Source organism: Curcuma longa, chromosome 11 (assembly GCF_044706935.1).
Source record: "Curcuma longa cultivar G26 ecotype Majalengka, Jawa Barat chromosome 11, ITB_CL_G26_1.1, whole genome shotgun sequence".
Classification (NCBI taxonomy): Eukaryota; Viridiplantae; Streptophyta; class Magnoliopsida; order Zingiberales; family Zingiberaceae; genus Curcuma; species Curcuma longa.
This window is the reverse complement of record NC_133871.1, coordinates 21963054-21979684: the sequence shown is the minus strand read 5'-3', so window position 1 is coordinate 21979684 and position 16631 is coordinate 21963054. Positions and strand designations below refer to the sequence as shown.

The 16631-nt window shown below is 36.8% G+C and overlaps 4 protein-coding genes across 6 annotated transcripts in view; 2 read left to right on the top strand and 2 right to left on the bottom strand.

Moving 5' to 3' along the window:
* Window positions 1-347: 347 nt before the first annotated feature.
* On the bottom strand, window positions 348-1411 carry LOC141841792 (putative SNAP25 homologous protein SNAP30). Its single transcript, XM_074729985.1, has 5 exons — window positions 1073-1411; window positions 895-988; window positions 699-814; window positions 527-624; window positions 348-447 (listed from the first exon to the last, which is right to left on the bottom strand). Exons 1-5 carry the CDS (start codon window positions 1409-1411, stop codon window positions 348-350), a joined length of 747 nt encoding a protein of 248 aa, XP_074586086.1.
* A 1312-nt stretch (window positions 1412-2723) lies between these two features.
* LOC141836910 (membrane-bound transcription factor site-2 protease homolog) overlaps window positions 2724-16631 on the top strand; it is a 29757-nt gene continuing 15849 nt past the window's right edge. For 2 of the 3 annotated variants that reach the window (XM_074724376.1, XM_074724375.1), the window contains exons 1-5: window positions 2724-2872; window positions 3044-3109; window positions 3422-3488; window positions 4132-4230; window positions 4306-4406. In XM_074724376.1, the coding sequence (XP_074580477.1) occupies window positions 2784-2872; window positions 3044-3109; window positions 3422-3488; window positions 4132-4230; window positions 4306-4406 (422 nt within the window). In that variant the 5' untranslated portion in view covers window positions 2724-2783. Of the gene's footprint in view, window positions 2873-3042; window positions 3110-3421; window positions 3489-4131; window positions 4231-4305; window positions 4407-16631 lie in introns of those variants that run through there. The other variant, XM_074724377.1, reaches the window with a different exon arrangement.
* Window positions 4475-9164, bottom strand: LOC141839501 (ATP-dependent zinc metalloprotease FTSH 5, mitochondrial-like). Its single transcript, XM_074727250.1, has 4 exons — window positions 9009-9164; window positions 8134-8221; window positions 5675-5935; window positions 4475-4482 (listed from the first exon to the last, which is right to left on the bottom strand). The coding sequence occupies exons 1-4, from the start codon at window positions 9033-9035 to the stop codon at window positions 4475-4477; spliced, it is 384 nt and encodes a 127-aa protein (XP_074583351.1). The 5' UTR covers window positions 9036-9164.
* On the top strand, window positions 9899-15996 carry LOC141836909 (ELF3-like protein 2). The gene is made up of 4 exons (XM_074724374.1): window positions 9899-10117; window positions 11876-12846; window positions 14866-14917; window positions 15005-15996. Exons 1-4 carry the CDS (start codon window positions 9899-9901, stop codon window positions 15860-15862), a joined length of 2100 nt encoding a protein of 699 aa, XP_074580475.1. The 3' UTR covers window positions 15863-15996.

The following is a 16631-nucleotide window of genomic DNA, read 5'->3' as shown; positions in this document are numbered from 1 at the left end:
CCCTTCGATCCCCACGCCATCCATCCTTTTATACCTTGCTTCTTAATTATCTATAAGGTCCAAATTTTCATTCATAAACATTTCAATTCATCCATTTTTTCAAACTATTATTCTTTTCCCCTCTAAGCTCTGTTTTCAATCGATATCGAATCAGCATTTGAAACATCAAACTGCAAAAATAGATTACACAAGGAAAAGCATTACAATGACGCAAAACGAGATGTTATCACACACCAACACAAAAGAACTCAGGCTCAAGTTCAAGATCATACAGCAATCTTCAGGAAAAAAGAAGAATAATAATGAACAAATGAATTTGCTTGAATAGGTAGACTAACATTTGAAACCTATTTCCCTAGTATCTTTCGAGCACGTTGATTAGCTCCTTTCACTCGAGCATTGAGCTCATCCACATCATCCTGCAACCCATCCAAAGCCTTGTTTTGTCTGTGGCATGCTCACTCCATTAGCAAACAAAAAAGCTTGGGACAGGAACAAGAAGAAGAAGAAGAAGAAGAACTCTGACCTTTCGATCTCAGAACCCATGTCGACAGCCATGCCCTTCAACTGCCCCAGGACATCGCTTAAATCATCAAGCCCATCGTCTTGTTTAGCCTTTTCAATCTACAACAAAGACAGACCTGTTAATCCAGAGGAGAGCTAGCCTCTTTCATGTGGAATCGAGTGAAACCACAAACCTGGACTTTGTCCATTGCCGATGTGGGTTCAGCATACTCTCGTGGTTTTTGTCCCTTTCCATTGGCAGGCAAGCCTAACTTGTCTCGTTGTTCCTTGCTCGCCTTCGATGGATTATCTGAGCATGGAACTGCCAACTCAAGAGCAAACAAAGATCGACTAAAAGAATTCAAAGTTGGAATTCAAGTGCTGAAGTACCTGCTGTGACTTCAGGGCCCTTGATCTCTTTGGTCTTTTTTGGCTTCCATGGCATCGAGAAAAAGCCCCCGAGACTCCCTAGCAGCGACTCGCCCTACAAAACGATCATTCCAACAGTCTGATGATCGACGGCGATGAGAAGGAAGGAGGTTGGATGGAAAGAGGAGCTAAGACATACTCGACTAAGATCCTTATCGATGGTGACGCAAGTTTCATGCGTTCGCTTGATCTGGTCTCCTTGTTGATGCAGCATGGTGAGCGTGTTGGATGCATCTTCCTTTATGATCTCTGCGATCTTGAGACAATCGTTAACTTTGCTCGTCGTTTCTTCGGCCTTGTAAGCGGCGTATTTCTCCAGTTCCTGCACGGATTGGTTATCGAACCCTCCCGAGTCGGCGAAATCATTCTTGTACCTGTTTTTTGCATCCTTGGAAGGAGGTTTATATAATTCGCCATCGGAATCGGAATCAAAAGGATCGGCGGCGCGGCCTTGCTTTGAAGCTTTAGAGACCGGCATTTTGATCGTGTTGAATTTGAGAAAATTCGATATAAATGAACAGGAACGGGAGAGGAGTAAGAAGAGAGAAATTATAGAATGTGGTGGAAAAAGGGGTCTTGCCTCCTCCCCTCTTTCACTTTATCCTCTTCGATCGCCTTCCTCCGGCGATTGGATTTATAACAGAGAAGAAGGAAGGAAGAAGCATTGACTTGTTCAAGCCTCTTTTTATGGAGGAAGAGGGAAATAGATGGCAAAATTGATATCTACTAATAATATACGTTGACGAAGTCGTAACGAATGGATTTGGAAAGGAGGTTTCCATAAAATTTTGGCTTCACAGATTCTCTGACCAGACTGAGGACGTTGTCGGTGGATTTCCAGACAAAAATCTTAAAAAATACAGATGCGAAGACTAGTGCGAGCAAAACCTCACGAGGAGCCGGAATCCAAGTGTGATCCACGCTGGATCTTGTCGTAGAGAGTTAGATTCTTGCGTATATAAGTTAGTAGACTTGGTAGTAGGACCACGCGCATGGTCCGGTCACGTGCAGGTCCTCGATGTCTTTTTATAGAAAGTCCAGCCCGGTCCTCGATGTCTTTTTATAGAAAGTCTAATCCAACAGTCCTACGATTATATATAGATAAATTAAAAAATTATAATTAATTATTATGGAGGAGGATATTATACCGAGGGTTAGATCTGATGGAATACATATATAACCTTATACCAATATAGATATCTCCATCTTATAACCTAAGGATTTTTTTTATGTATTTTTAATATGAAATTTTGATTGTATCCCAACAATCTATTCTTCAAGTAAAGAACCACTAGAGCCCTTCCTAATAGTTTCAACGATTTTAACGACCCCCTTATTATGAGCTTTTAATCATTTCTTTATGAGGATCCTTACATGGCACCACATAAACCTATTCTAATATCATTATTAGATTTGATGAAATTCATATATATCTTTTCAAGTCCTCGTATTTTTATTTTTGAGCTCAACCCAAAAAGTTTTTTTATCTTATAATTTTAGGATCTTTTTTATATTTGAGATTTTGATTATATTCTAATAATAATATTTTCCACTTCAGTAAATTAATAATAAATTCAATCATGAGAATGTTCTAAGAGCATCCGCAACATGGGAATGTTCACCATATAAATGCCAACTGTACATTAATGCTGCGATTAAATCTTTCTATCTATTTCGGAGATAAGTACTAAGCCCGACCCAATTTGGCTGGCCCGTTAAAATGGAAGGTTCGAGACTTAACCATCGATGATACGGTCGACACTCGAAGGTCTCACAGCGGCGGCCTCCAATCCGGCGACGGCGGTGGCGACCTTTCCCCGTCCTCTCTGCTGCTTCGCCTGATAATATTTATGGCCATCAAGCGGCCCAGGAGGCGAGGTCGGCCACAGACCGTCCTTCCGCTTCATAGCAGCTCTACCCGCAACGCCGTCTCCTGCTGGTATATTCACCTTTTTTTTTTTGTCTCGCCTTCGGTTTGCTACGCGTGCGATAGTTGTTTCTTCCCTTGTTAATATATTGCCAAGCAGTTTTTTTTTTCCTAGAACAATTTGTTTAATGCTCTGCGACCTGCGCTTTACCTTATGGCATATTACTTGCCCATGGTATCTAGGTATTGCGATTTCAAGATTCATACATTCAATGAAGCATTGTTTTCTCTTGGTCGCCGGTACTCCAGGTATGGCCGATTTTTTAGTCATGTCTGAGTTTATACTTTGCTTTCAAGGTGTGATTACTGGAGTATTGAGCCTATGGTTGACTTTGTCAGATTTTGTTTCTTTCCGACTTATTGTTCTTAATTAATGGAACTGAGAACAATTGCGTCAATAATCTAAAGAAGAGTTAGCTTTTTTAACAGTTATTAAATGAGATTTTTTTTTTGCTGTTATAGTACATTGTAACATGACTAGTTTTTCTTCTAAGCAGTTTGCTTTTACATCAATGACAAATCTCCGGTTGTAAATTCTAATTCTAACTTATGGCTGTATAGATTCATAAAGATGTGGTTTACAGTGGGCGCTGCTTTCAGCTTGGTCACTCTGACTGGAGTTTCATTGGTCAGTAAAGTTCCTTATTATTCAAAAATGAATGTAAAAATGCGGGTGTTATCTGTGATCTGGAGATGTTATTTGCAATGGATCCGTATGTTTTAATCTTCTACAATTTGGGGGTGATTACAGATTATTAAGATTTTAGTGATATGTGAACTTAGGAGGTTGACCTTATAAGAATCTTATAAATTTTAAATTGCTTGCTTTCTATTAAATAATTTATGTCACTGTAGTCTTGGAATTGCTACTTCTGTGATCCTGCATCTTAATAGTTGAAATCCTACTACTATAGATAGCAGCAGAATGGATGATAACTACAACTGGTTTGGTAAGCTTTGGAGTCCATCACACTATTAATAGGATGCACAAGTTTAACAGTTAGAGATTTAGATTTTAAGGTTTCCACTAAAGTCTAGCGTATCCCAGAACAATTAGTCGAACTTCCTGTCTTATTTGGATCTTGCTTCTATTGTTTTATATTTGTTGCTTGTCAGATGTTTTGTTCCTTTTGCAATTACTATGTTCGTCATTTGGATTCATTCTTAATTTGTATCATCAGAAAGAATTTTTTATTTTCTTTATTTCATTATTCTCTCATTGTCACATATTGGCTATTTGACATTTCATATATCCATTCTTGTATGACCAGATGCTTTTGTGGGATTCAACTGATGCTCTCACTCTTCCTCTAAGGACTTCTGGAGTTAATGGTCTTTTACAGAGATGGTTGTTTGGAACCACTTTTTTGGTTAGTGTTACTTTTATAAAAAATTTCCTAGCAAATGGATCGATGAATAATTGTTAAAAATATATATGAATGTAGTTTCCTGGGAGTATATCAATCCTTGATGCTAGCTGTATGATCATTTCAACAATGTTGTCAGTTGGCGTTCATGAATTTGGACATGGAATTGCTGCTGCAAGGTCAGTATCAAGTGACATTTTATACCTTCAACTTTACTTGGTGCTGCTCAAATTGTTCATTATTCCATTCATGCAGCTGCAATTATAGAGTATTGGCCTTTAGAGCACATTTAAAGTTTAAGATTATGTTTTTATGATAGCTTAGCTAGTCAAATACAACCTATATACCTATATTTGTTGATCAGCAGTTGCCCAATTTGCAAGATACCACCATTTATGTTCAAAGTAACTTATTTTAGAATCATTTTGTTGGAATAATAGTTTATGATGGATTTCATAATATACTCTGAATGCTGAGTTAGATGTAGCTGTGGTAGGTGATAAAATAATGGGAAAATAGGTAAACACAGTACAAACATGTTCAAGGATGCTCTTTAAATTCCATTAGATGAGTTGATTTTATTAAAGTTAGTGGGAAGGTGAAGAGACAAAAGAAACTCCATTACAATAAGCCATGAATTTTGACTCATTAGGGTTGGTTAGTTAAAATTTATCTCATTGAATTTTTGCAAGACTATATAACATATTTAGTTTTTTTAATCACTTGTAAATATGATAAGTAGAATGACTTTTCTGATCACTCTATATTCCTCTCATCTTCTAATTGGTTCATCTTGTGAAATTATAGAAGCTGTTTGTTGTCTATGAACATATTCATACCATCTTAATGCATTTTTGGATTTTTACAATTTAATTATATTGAAGCTACACCTAATTTCTATCAGATAACAATATTTTCATTTTTTCTTTTCTTGAATTTTCTTTTATTGTCTTGTCTTCTATCCCAACTGCTTCTGGGCAATCTGAATATTAGCCATTGCACTCTTGTCTTAGAAATTTATTATACATGTTCTGTCCTTCTTATCTAACACTGTCTCATAAAGTATGGATAATTATAACACAATCTTATAAAAGTTTTCTTTTTGTCTAAATTGTCAGTAGGTGATCACAGATGACTTCAAAAGCTTGTTTCAATTTTAACAACTTTTACCTTTTCATATTAATGATATATTCATCAATATCTCCTTGTTGAATGATAGATTCCAGATGTCTAAGACTCTTTAGTCCTAACTATTCAAAGCCTGCTACACAGATCTTAACCATCAGTTGAACTTTATGAAGTCTATATCATGCTCACACTTGTGTTCGTCAATGACTTAACTGGGCAAGCTTGCAAATTTACTTCCAATATATATTTTTTTAATTCTTGTTGATCAGATATAAATATAATAATGGTAATACTAACTGGGTATTATTATTCTTATTACCTCTTTGTAAAGTTTCCAGCAATGTACTTTGGTCCAACCTATCAACTTTCACTAATGCCTTAACATACTCAGCAAGTGCAGAAGGGTTTGAGTGCAGTGATGGCTGACTTTCAAAGAGTCTAATAACTCTTTCTGGATCATTTTTGTATATCTCTTTAAGCAATGCTACATCATTCATACCATCAGTATCCCTTACTCTTCGAGCAAAATTTCCCGCATAACTCGACTGGAACCTTTCATGGAAGTTTCCAATTCGGTCATCTGCAAGACGAAAATGACAGAAAAAAAAACTCAGAAATGTAACTGAAAATAGCAAGTTAACTTACAACTGAAATACTACAATTCAAATTGTATAAGGAATAAAGTTGAAGATATTCTACTTCATAGGTCTTTACTGGTATTAGTATCATACGGATAACCAACATGAGAAATATTTACGATCAGATAAAACCATCCATTTGCATCTGACACAGCTGAAGCTATATTGTGCCCCTAGCTTTCTGCCCTTTGATTTTTAATTTTCAATTTTATCCAAGAGTAAACAATTGGCTAGAATGCCTTATGAGTGAGAAGCATAAGATAGTGTTGGCCAATTGGTTCACAGCCATGGTAGTTCAGCCAAGTAGTCTAGTTTACAAAATCAAACAAAACATCTGATGAAGTAAACTATGTCTTTGCATTCAGATATTATGATTAAGATCGATTATGCTTGGAAGAAATCCTGTGTATATATTGCTCCAACAATTTTTTTAGGAAATTGCCAAAATCTGTGCATGTCAAATTATGTTTTGTCAATAAGCCACCTAAGGCACAAGGTTGACTGCAATTGTTTTCTTAAAGTGGTCATTCTTACAATCTCATGAAAGCAAATAATGTAGATTGGGAATAAATTTAAATTTTGAATTTCGAATTCAATTTTAACTGTTTGGGAATAATTTGAATTGTTTGATAATTGATCTTTTTTGGGTAGTCAATTAATGCAAATTATGTCATTTCCCTTCATAATGCAACCTTAGATTAACCTCTCACTAAGTTGACCCCTTTAGAGAACAATTAGCATCGACATGATGCCTAACAGGATTTAAACTCACAAATCATAACCCACTTTTGTTACCTATAGAAGCCAAAAGAGGAAATTGAACAAAATGAACATCATGATTTAAGAACCAAAACATCAGTTTAAAAATTGGCAAATCAATTAAAACTTCCATTTACATGTGTACTTTTCTATTTATTCACAATTTGAAAGCTCATCAGCTTAGAGAGTTAATTTCTTTGTTTATTACTTGGCACTAAACTGAGATTAATATTTGCCACGATACTAATAGTTCTTCTGAGCTAATAAGCTAATACAGGAGATGTGTCAACACTAGGAACAGAAGTACACTACATGATAATTATTCTAAAGAAGTAACGCAGTAAATTCTCATCGTTCATTGATGAGTTCAAATTGTTCCATAACAGCATTCATGTTCAATTGCACAGTGGGAAAATTTGATTTTATTGTTTTCTTATTTAATTTGTCAACTTATTTAACCATAAATTTAATTTTCTAACTTGAGAATATGCTAATTTACAGTCCGAGCGTCTGTCCTTGTATGTTTATTTTGTCATAAGTTGCATTTCTGCACGTTCAAAGTGCATAGAGTAATTGTTAAGGGTGAGAGTGTAAAGAGGAAGATCAAAGGAAGAAAAATTCAATAAAAAGGAGGTCTATGGTGTGTCAGGACACAATGAGGTTAATTAAATTTCAGGAAGAAGCACAAGGAAGATGATTTCTATTCATCAAAAATAAAAAGAAAGCATAGAGAGAAAACAGAACATAGATGGAAAGGGAGACAAAAAGTGGGAGAGGAGAAGCACTACAAGAAAGATGATTTGGAGAGAGGAGAGGGAACATAGATGGAAAGGGAGACAGTGTGGGAGAGGAACAAGAAAGAAGGAGAGAGAAGACAATAAAAGGATAGACCATAACTTGCATGGATGATGATATTGCATGGAAACTGAAAAAGAAAAGAAGAATTAGGGTTTGCAAGGGAAAATAGATGAGAATATTAGGTTTGCATGTGGGGACTGTTCAAAGGGAAGGAAAGAAAAGCATTGAATTGCATGAGCAAATTCTAACACTTGACTAATGATTCAACCAGGAACAAAATCTCAGCCTCTATATATGTGAATTCAACAATTGCACCTGGGCCTGAATCATGATCTTGATAGTGGTTGAGGTTTTTCAATGAATTGACTCTTTGAGAAGGTCAATTCATTAGTAAAAACAGAGAGAGACAACTAGCTTGTAGAGGGACAGATAAGAGAGCAAGTACTGGTTCCTTTTTGAATAGTCCAGTACCTAGTTATTGCAGCGCTATGCTTCTAAGCCAACATTTAAAAAATAAACGGAGAATCATCAGATTGTACTAAGATTTCTCCTGGATTTAAATAAGGCAATATGAACCACATACCAATACCAGCTTCAATCTTGTCTACCACACGATGAGAATGAGATCTTCCATAAAAATGTGAACGCCCCAACAATTGTTGTTTTCCAAGCTGTTGCAACCAGCAACAACCAAGATTATAAGAAAAAAATAAAAACACAAACACATACCTAATATTATCCACCTAGGATATGAATGGTGTCAGCATAGAATCAACTTTTATGATACAGCACGAGAAACAATAGCAACAAAACATTCTAATTGACGCACAGCAGAGAATGCTTAAAAAACCATGGAAAAAGAAGTCACAACGATATACTAGAGTAATTTAACAGAAACTGTTAGTTCAACTGAACAGCATATGCTGAAGCATCATAAGGCAAAATAAAACAATCTATTAATGTCTAACTAGGTCCTAGTCCAGAGTGTTGGATTAAAAACATTAAGGCAACAGACTTGAAGATTAGGAGTCCATGATAGTAACTAAAGTCAATCCTGTTAGTTTCCCTACTGCTTCAAGGTCAGAAACCGATATCTATTCCCGATTAGGATTTTCTCCTCCATCAAAAAGAGAATAAAGCTACTCCTGCAGAAAGCCACACAAGAGGAACGAGACATAAGTTGTAAGACACCTTCAGTTGTCAAAAGCCCCAACCAACAACCAGTTGATCTATAATATAAGGCACTTGACCCGAACAGTTAAACATCCAAAACAAAGTACCCTTAACATTCTGGAATCTCTTCGATCTAAAAAAAGGGGAGCCCTAATCTAGAGATGCAATCACAATAAACCCAAAAAGGGCCAAGAGGATCCCAAAAAAAAGAAAATAGAAAAAAAATCTGGAACAACCCTCGGATACAACGAGGAAAGTCAATCCGCATAGAACCTTAGATGATACCTTCGCGAGGACGCGCCTCCAAGCCATGAGTCGTCGAGAAGCTTGCGCCGACGACCGGAGAAGGGATGGGTGAGACAGACGAGGAAAAGGAGGTGCCGACGGCGGTGGCAGAGGGCGAACCCCAAACGGAACCCTTGACCCGAGAACGAAGCGATGGAAAAATGCGGAATACACTTATAACTTTACTATTTTTTGTATTTGACATTTTAAAATTTACTTTAAAATATATTTTTAAGCCGTAAAATGAAATATATTAATGAAAGATATTTTTGAGAAATTTTCATTTCTTTATCATTTTATTTTTTAAGTAATTGTCACTGAATTAAATATGGAATAGATTTATCCATCATATTAATATTATTATATAATTTAAATTTATTATTTGTAATTTTCAAATTTACCTCGCTCACCTTGCCTGGCTGTCCCTTCTTCCATTAGCAGAGCCGAAGATCCAGAATACGAACACCACGCCGCAGCTCGACCTGCGAGAGTTGTTGATTCATGCCGTTATCGTTTTTACCCTTTCCGGATTCTTGCTTTCCCGGACCTCACCAGTGAGAGTACTCTCTCGTCTCTCCCCTTCGGATCGCGTCACGGCTTACGCTTCCCCACCCCTTCGGATCGCGTCGCGCCAATGTGGATTTTTGCTACCAGATTTGATGCTTAAGGTACTCTTTACCTTCTCCACTGACGCGTGCTGTCCAAAAGTTGGGATTTTTCTTGACAGGAATTAGCAGGTTTTGTTGGGAGATTGGTTGTCTATCTGCAGCTGTTCGCAGCTATTGTTGGCGATTGCTTCTTCACAGTCGGTTAGCTAGGGTTTCGCTGAAGGGGATGCGTTGATTCAGCAAGGTTTATTGGGTGTATAAGATTTGGGGGAATCGAGTGCTATGAAAGGGGTGGAGGAGGATAAGGTCATGGGGCCTCTCTTTCCGAGGCTCCATGTTAATGACACTCTTAAAGGGGGTCCTAAGGCGCCCCCGAGGAATAAAATGGCGTTATACGAGCAGCTCAGCATCCCTTCTCAAAGGTTCAACTCGAGCTCATCCGCCATGCCATTTCCTCCTTCCCACTTCGACAATTCGGTCCCTTCCCTTTCCTCGAGTCAGGTTGGAACAACTTTGGCTTTTAGCCACCTTCTAGCTTGTTCTGTTTGTTGAACTGCTTATCTTCCTGCTATGATGCATCTATTCCTGTGTGTGTTTCCTTGATTAAATTACGCATTTGTGTAATGCTGGAAACTAATTAGATTGTTTCCATTAGAAGCTGAAATGAATGCAGCTGGAATTTTCACATTTGTTCAAAATGAACTCATTGCTTGAGAAGAAACTAATAATTGCATATGATTTTAAAATTTATCGTGTTGGAAATTTCACATGGCAATTAATGTCTATGCACATTGTCAAATAGCATGCTCTCATTCTTCATGATCTAAACGAACTACAAACTTATTCCATGATAACTAAAAGGAGGATAATGACCTTGCCTTCACGGATGATTATCATGACACCATGAGGGAGGGAGGATATCAATTTCCTTGGATTATGTTATTCTTGAATGAATAGGAAGGGAGAAGAATAAACATCCTTACATCAGTAATAAAAAATCATGAGTTTTCTTCTCATATGCACTCACATATAATAAGTTTAGCTAGGACCAGTCTAAACTGATCACTATTTAAACCATACCAACTATGAACCTAAAACTGATATTTGGGCCAACCAATCATAGGTGTATATTTACACTTGATTGTTATAAGACATTATAAACTCTTCCATTTAATTTTCTTGTTGCTGTGCTTGCCATTGTTATGGATGTCAGTAAGCATGCCAAGGCACCAAAATCCCATGTTGCTCAAGGTTTTTGTTCTCGTCTAAGCGAAGTTGTTTAACTTTGGTTCCAAACACACGTGTGAGTTTTGCAAAACAACAAGAGCACTTGATGGCTTCATCTCACTGCAAGTCTTGGATTGCTTCTCATCTCAGAATCAAGATCTTCATAAAGCCACCATGGGAGACCGATCCTTATTTGTGTAACAGGTGCTCATTTGCCTCGTATTTTTTCCTCATGCATACAAGTTTGTTGCTACCTTGTAACACCCAACTTTTGCAATCTTTCGACGAGCTTACCACAGTTGGCACCATGCATTCATCTCATCCATCAAAGAGATCTTCCTGCTGCCAACTTGATAAATCATCAACACTGATGAAGTTCTATATCTTGCAGCAACTCTGATTAAGCAGTCCTCACCCTCCCTTCTAGAGCCATGTGTTAGTAAGATTCGGGTTTGAGTACCCAACATGCGTGTGCATCCAATGACTATTCTCGAAAAGTGTTACACATGATCAACAAGGACATAGGGTGTCCGCTCTCAGTGTGGTTGCCTAGTGTCAATATCTGACATGGATACAATGGGGACAAATGACGAGCTCGAGTATCTTAGCTAGTGCCTACACTTTTCATTGTTAGGGTCGCCTCTTAGAGCCGGGAGAGCCTATGTCTTCCTACTTGGTTAATTTCTTGTTCTCGCCTCTCTTATTCTTGAGACTTTTCATTGGTGTTCCAAGGTCATATCATATTAATATAGGTATTAGGTTAACCAAAGAATTTGATTAGTAGATAGTATATCTTAAACAACAAAATTGATCTTGAAGCTGCAAAGAAATCTTTCTCTCAATTTAGTGAGATATTTTCTCCCTTTTGGAGAATGCCAAAAATCTTACTTTCCATAATTGTTTCCAATCTATGGTATAAAGTTGAACCTTTTTCTCTTGTTCCTTGTATTTTCAGAATATGTCAAACATTGATCATTGTATACTTTGGCTCTCAACAACATTGTTGATTGTTAACTAGCATTTATCTTTTAGGGATGCGGTCAGCAGAGGAAGATGCTTTCTCCTTTTCAAATGACCTCTCAAATGCCCGTTCATTCTGCAGAAAAGGCTGGAACATCTGATGGAACGAATCTGGTTGGGAAAAGGATGGAATTGTACAGGAAACCCATTAAGCAAGTAAGTTCTGAGAATCTATTTGGCACAGGATTAGCTGCTGAATATAGATCACAGAGACAAGAAGACTCTAGTATGAAAAATTCTTGTGAGAAAGTTTTAGACGATGCAGAGGATACTGTCGTTCGTACCTTTGATCAGTTGGAAACTGTTGCATTCTTGAAAAAGGATGCACATACGACAAGTCCAATGTTAACTACCTCCATTTCGCACAAACTACAGAAGAGTCTTACATCTGATAAGTCTTCATATCAAGGCCATAATTTGGATGAGAAACATTTGGAAGAAACATATATTGCAGAAGTTAGTTCTCATAGTACTCATATCAGAGTTCTTAAAGAAACTTCACCAATTGAAAAAACAAAGGAAACCAAACAAAAGTCTCCATGCAATGAAATCACTGACCTACGAAACAGTTCAAAAGATTCTGTAGTTAGAACTGACACAAATAATGTTCATTTAGTTGAGAAATTTATGAATGAGAAAACGGGATTATGTCAAGAAAATGGCAATCTAACCAATTCTCATACTTTGAATGGCATTGCTATTTGTAATGGTGGAAAATCTTCAGAGGACAAAAGCGAGCCATATCTCAAATTGTCACCTACAAAAAGTCCTAGAACTTCCAATTTGTCTGGCAACTGCTTTAATGAGGATAATCCAAAGAAAAAAGGGTCACTGGTATTCAATGATGCAGTGAGGCAAGATGCTGATGATGCATATGAACCCTCAATGGCAGGGACAGAATCAAGCTTGGATATTTCCCCAGATGATATTATGGCAGTAATTGGCACAAAGCACTTTTTTAAGGCCCGAAGAGCTATTGTCAAGTATGTATACCATTTTTTTGTTACTATTTGCTCAACGTGCACATTATTATGACTTTCTTTATCGATACTATATTTTGGGTATCCATATTCTCCATTGGAATTTACTTTGCTAATTGGTGAATTTGGTGTTTATCTTTCCAGATCATTAGTGAAATCCAATTTATATGATGTGAAATGATCCATTTAGGTGTTTAAGCCCCTCTTGATCATGAAAAAAAAAACTTCATTCAATTTGGTCATATGGATTACATTTAACTGAAATATGAATGTGTCTGTATATATATATATATATATATATATATATATATATATATATATATATATATATATTCAGTGGTTGAAGTGATAACATAGTCTGATTATCTATGCAACCAAACTTGTGCTTGTGATCCATCCTGAATAAGTTAGATACCCCTCCCCTGTCAAACTGTCACCCCGTCACCCTGTGAATCATAATAGGTGCTATTTAAGCGTCTTTACAATGGGTTTGTCTTCTCCAATACAATTCAATTAATGAGTCAACTTGCTATTCATCCAATGAGATTTGTTCAACCTCTGGCCAAAAATTCATCATTAGCAACCATGCAGATGGATCTATCATTTTTTAGTAGTCATGGAATTTTGTGACAACCATGGAGATATACTCGTTTTTGGTAGAATTAGCATGCCTAGTTCATAATTTAGTTAATACCCTTTTGCTAATAAAATGCGTCTTCATGCTGATAAGCTCATTATATCCCAATTAAAATCATGGCCTTGAGGAGAAATTAATGCATGAAGCTAGTTCATCCCTTGAAAAGACTTACACTGTTTCACAAAAAGCATGCGTAGGTGGTATCCATTTGGATTGCCGCAGTGCATATGCACTATGCTAGCACATGTGCAGATCTTATATGATTATTATTAAAAATAATTAACAATTATAATATTTAAATAATTGCAAAAGCTTTATCAAAATAAAAACTAAATAACATATTTAAAACTTATTATCAGTGAAATTATCAAATATTGTTTTAACAATCACTAATATGCAAAACCTTACACGATTTTGTGCTGTCATCTTCCATTAACACGTCTTTAGTCATCTCATCTCATTTTGTTCTTCTTTATGTCTGGATTTAATTAAATGAAAAACTAACCGATCATCTTTTTCACTAGTCTATTACTGTGGTGTCAAGTTGGATTGAGCTAATAAATTAGCCTTGGTTTAAGTCAATTAAAAATTTTAAGTCAAGTATAATTGCACATACTTAAGTGGGCATACGAAACGTAGTGTGGCAGTTTCTCCACATTCAGATGTCATATGAAATTCCTTTTAAAATATTGATAAATTCCACACAGACATAAATACTGCATTAAGAATCAACTCTTTATGCAATTCAAGTATAAAACAGGAGTACAAGCATATCTTGGGTGTAAATAGCTATTTTCTTTTCTGATATGATGTGTGGATGCGATTGTTATTTGCTAATCTCTTATGCCCTGTATAACTAGATTGACTCTAAATCTATGATTCTTTAGCTTAATTTTGTGTACGATCAGATTGGCACAGGTTAATAAACAGGTTGCTAGCTATCATATTTATTAGAACTGATTCCTCATTTTACTATAGTTACATATTCAATGAATTAGTCCATTCTATGTTAAGTTGTAAATAGATGAAGTTGTCTTGAAAGATGCATGGGTTTGTGAAAACTTTGAATTGTATGTCCTTGCATTAATCTCAATAGATACAAGACTGCCTAGGGAAATAAAGTTGTCAAATATTTTTTGTTCACTGCAAATAACAAGGAGCTATGCCATAACCAAGTGCACCTTTTATACGTTTCTTAATGTTGGTGAACTGTGAAGATGATACAAGAATCAATTTAAGCTTCAAAAGTCATTACTTCCACTTTGATATTGATGATTGGACTTTTATTCTGTGTCCACAATACTTTTTTAATTTTGCTATATCATTTTGGTGAGTTTATCGTTGTATCTTTTGCTTCAATTGCAATTGTGCCTTTATCATTTCAGTCAGCAAAGGGTGTTTGGAATACAAGTTTCTGAGCTTCACAGATTAATAAAGGTCAGCTTTAGCAGCCTGTGCTGTTTATTGATCATCTTTTGCGCTTAGTTTATAAACGGACCATCCATAATATTCTACCTGAAACAGGTTCAGAAGTTGATAGCTGCATCTCCTCATTTACTTCTTGAAGCCAATAATCCTTATTTGAGCAAACCTTCAGCAAAAACTCCGCACGATACTAAATCACTTCAATACAACATAAATTCACAGTCAGTGGAGCAGCCAATGGAGGATGGAAGATCTGGAGTCCAAGTTCTCCAGTTCTCCAAAAGGGGTCCTCAAGATCAAGTCCCAAATATCAGAGCACACTCTGTTATGCCTTCAGCTGTGCGAATTTCTACTGATCAGAAGACAAACCCTTGGTGTTTTCCTCCCTCGGCAAACCAATGGTTAGTTCCAGTTATGTCACCATCAGAAGGGCTCGTTTACAAACCCTACTCCGGACATTGTCCACCTCCTGGTGGCTTCTTGCCGCCTCCTCTTTATGGAGGTTGCAATCCTCTTGGGCCGCCAAACATGGTTCTGCCTGGACAGCCCACAATGCCATCTCCCTATTTTCCCATCCCTTACAGCCTCCCACCTTCCAACCCAATCATCACAAGTTCTGCAGCTGAGCAGGCTAGCAATCTGTCTGGTTCCCATGTAAAGCGAGGCTCACATAATATGCTCCATCATCCGAGGAAGGATGCACTTGTTGGCGATCCCCGGAAGTATCAGGTATCTAAGAACAGTGGGTTGCAAGGAAGTACAGCAAGCAGTCCCTCTGAGAAGGCAAAACCAGAAAATAGATGCCAAGTCCCTAGCTTGCCTGCTGCTCCGGCAGCTAGCATGGATAGCCAAGCACGCGTTATTAAGGTCGTGCCTCACAATGCTAGGTCTGCTACCGAGTCAGCGGCAAGGATTTTCCGATCAATTCAGGAAGAGAGGCAGCAGCATGACCCATGATCAATACAGCAATCAAGTTCAATTTGCTCTTGAAATGAGTTCAAACTTATGCATTATCTTATAGGTCCCGTAATTGTATAATTCTGCTATGTACATGTACGAGAGTTTCAATATTGACCCTGTTTCAATTTAAACTTGCCCCTAAATGTTCTTCCATTAGAGGTGAAAGGTTCTCGTTGTTGCTTACGGTCTGTGGTTTGTTAGCCTCGTGGAACGTGTCTTCTTCCGATGAAGGTGCACATGTTTCACGGTGCAATTTTCCCGCATAAACATTATGCTTGATTAATATGCTAAATGCCTTGCTGAATAATGATTGATAAAAATCAAGATATCAGAAGTAATGTGCGGTGGTATAAATATTTCGTCAGTGATGTCTTAGAAAATACAACCTTCAAACCACTAATAGAATTTAAAAACGTTAGAACAAGGGGAAAACACTAGGACAATAGCCTTAAACACTGAGACGCAGTTAGAACAAAGGGAAAACACTAAAAACTCAAATTCTCATAGGAAGAGACAGCAAATGATAGAAGAATAATCACAAGAAAACGAAAAGAAAATTAGAAGAATTGCAAAATAACTGAGCGATCTATTGATCACTTGGTCTGTGAAAAAAGAAAAAAAAAATACAAACAAATTTAATCAATCAGACCAGCGGAATCAGACAATAGACTTAAAACGCGAGAGAAAATAAACTAACAGATTAGCTTTTATTGATATCGTAGGCTTCAAAAGTCTCATGCACCACAAGTATTAAATATTTGATTAT